Genomic DNA, 1,865 nt, shown 5'->3' with positions numbered 1-1,865 from the left:
GAAGATTCGTTTTATCTGCGTGCCATATTAGGTCTGCAATGGAACACGGATTTCACGGATTGGACACGGATGATTTAGAATCTAAGATTAATTGGCTACCTACTCCAGAAATGTGGCTAAGATTAAGGTTTTAAAATTGAGTTCTATTTGAGTTTGGAGAAGGGTTTGTTTCTGTCTCTTATACACATCTAGATGTGTATAAGAGACAGATACGAATCCTTCGTTTCTTTCTTCTTGTTTATTCCTTATTCTTCTGTTTTATTGATGTTTTGCCAAAGAAGGTCCTTTAGTTCCTCTATNTTTTCGGTAACGATATCGCCTGTGGCGGTCATTCCGTTTTTGAAAGGCAAATCTTTTTTGGAGGTGGTTTTTAGTCCAGCCGGAAAATGTACTTTGACTAAATAAGTAGAATCTTTGGCAACATCAGAGATATGACTTATTTGTCCTTTTACCGAACCAAATTCTTGAAAAGGATAGCTAGGAAATTTGACGATGACTTCTTGTCCTATTTTAATTTTCCCGAAATTATACTGACCCACCATCATTTCGCCATAATATCCTGAGCCTTCGGGCAGAATGTAGAGCAATTCTTGTCCAGCCTTTAGGATTTGGTTTTCTTGTAAATGACTCAGAAAATTGACCTTGCCATCGCTTGTGGCGGTGGCCACGTACCTTTGTTTCCATGCTTCAATGTCGCTTTTGAGGGTATTGATAGACTGGATGAGGGTGAGCTGCTGGTCAAAAACATTTTTTTCTATTTCTACTATTTCTTGTTGTTTTTGAAGTTGGCTTACCATATTGGATTCTAAATTGCCTTTGGCTTGTTCGTATGCTTGTTTTTTGGCCAAATATTTACTCATTGCGTTTTTGGCGTCTAATTTGGACGAAAAACCCTTTTCGCTCAATCTTTGCTGGCTTTGTGCTTCCTCCCATGCCATTTTGAGGTCTTCGGCCTGCCATTCCAATTGGCTTTTGGTATTTTGTTTTATTCTTTTCAATGAGCCTATTTCATTGTGGATAGTGTTTTTTTTCTTGCTAAAAACGCCATCATTCGCAGCAGCTTTGGAGGCCATGGCGGCTTGTTGGAAGGCCTGGAAGGACTTCTGCAATTCACCCAAATTGAAATAAGAGGGAATCTCGGATTTTTGAATGCCTTCTATATCATTGTTGGCGGCCAAAGCTACGAGTTGGTTTACCTTTTCTTCCAACTGCAAGACCTCCTCATGGCTTGCGGTGCTTTCCAAATATGCCAACAGGTCGCCTTTACGCACCATTTGGCCTTCATTTACCATCAATTGCACAAGATTACCGTCAGATTTGGCGATGATGGTTTTTGGGGTATTGTTGGATACCACCTTGAGAGGGGCGGTTACCAAGTCGGGGTATTCCACAAACCAGGTGATGCCAATCAGCAGCACAAAACTCAAAAAGAACACGGTAGTTCCCCACCTGATAAGCCATGAGGGTGGTCTATTGAGTATTTCATCTACATTGGAATTTACCAATTCAGGCAATCTATTTCCACCCGAATTTCCATAATTGAAATAAGGAGAATCAGGAGGTGGGACGCCTTCTGTTGGGTACAAATTCTCCTTCATGCTGCTTTTACCGCCCATCAAAACCATGATGTCGGTATGGAGGAGCTTTTCCGAACTATTTATATATTCTTTTTCGTTCATTTGTTATATTTGTAAGAAAATCAGTACAATAATGACAACCGTAATCAATTTAAAAGACATAGATTTTAGTTTTTTTGAGAAACTAAAAAAGCAATTCGGCGACAAGGAGGTGAGAATTTCTATTGATGAAATGCCTGAGAAGGTAAGTCAAAAGGAGATTTTCAACAAACTCGAGGAATTACAAAA

At 39.6% G+C, this 1,865-nt stretch overlaps 1 protein-coding gene across 1 annotated transcript; it reads right to left on the bottom strand.

The window, feature by feature from the left end:
* Positions 1-539: 539 nt before the first annotated feature.
* LOC108680281 (colicin V secretion protein CvaA-like) lies at positions 540-1,625 on the bottom strand (the record flags this gene model as incomplete). Its single annotated transcript, XM_018169079.1, has 1 exon — positions 540-1,625. A coding segment is annotated over exon 1 (1,086 nt), but the record flags the coding sequence as incomplete, so codon positions are not given.
* Between the last annotated feature and the right edge of the window lie 240 nt (positions 1,626-1,865).

The sequence above is a fragment of the Hyalella azteca genome, unplaced genomic scaffold (genome assembly GCF_000764305.2).
Source record: "Hyalella azteca isolate HAZT.00-mixed unplaced genomic scaffold, Hazt_2.0.2 contig2890, whole genome shotgun sequence".
Lineage (NCBI taxonomy): Eukaryota > Metazoa > Arthropoda > Malacostraca > Amphipoda > Hyalellidae > Hyalella > Hyalella azteca.
Note: the sequence above shows the minus strand (reverse complement) of the source record. Positions and strands in the feature narration are given on the sequence as shown.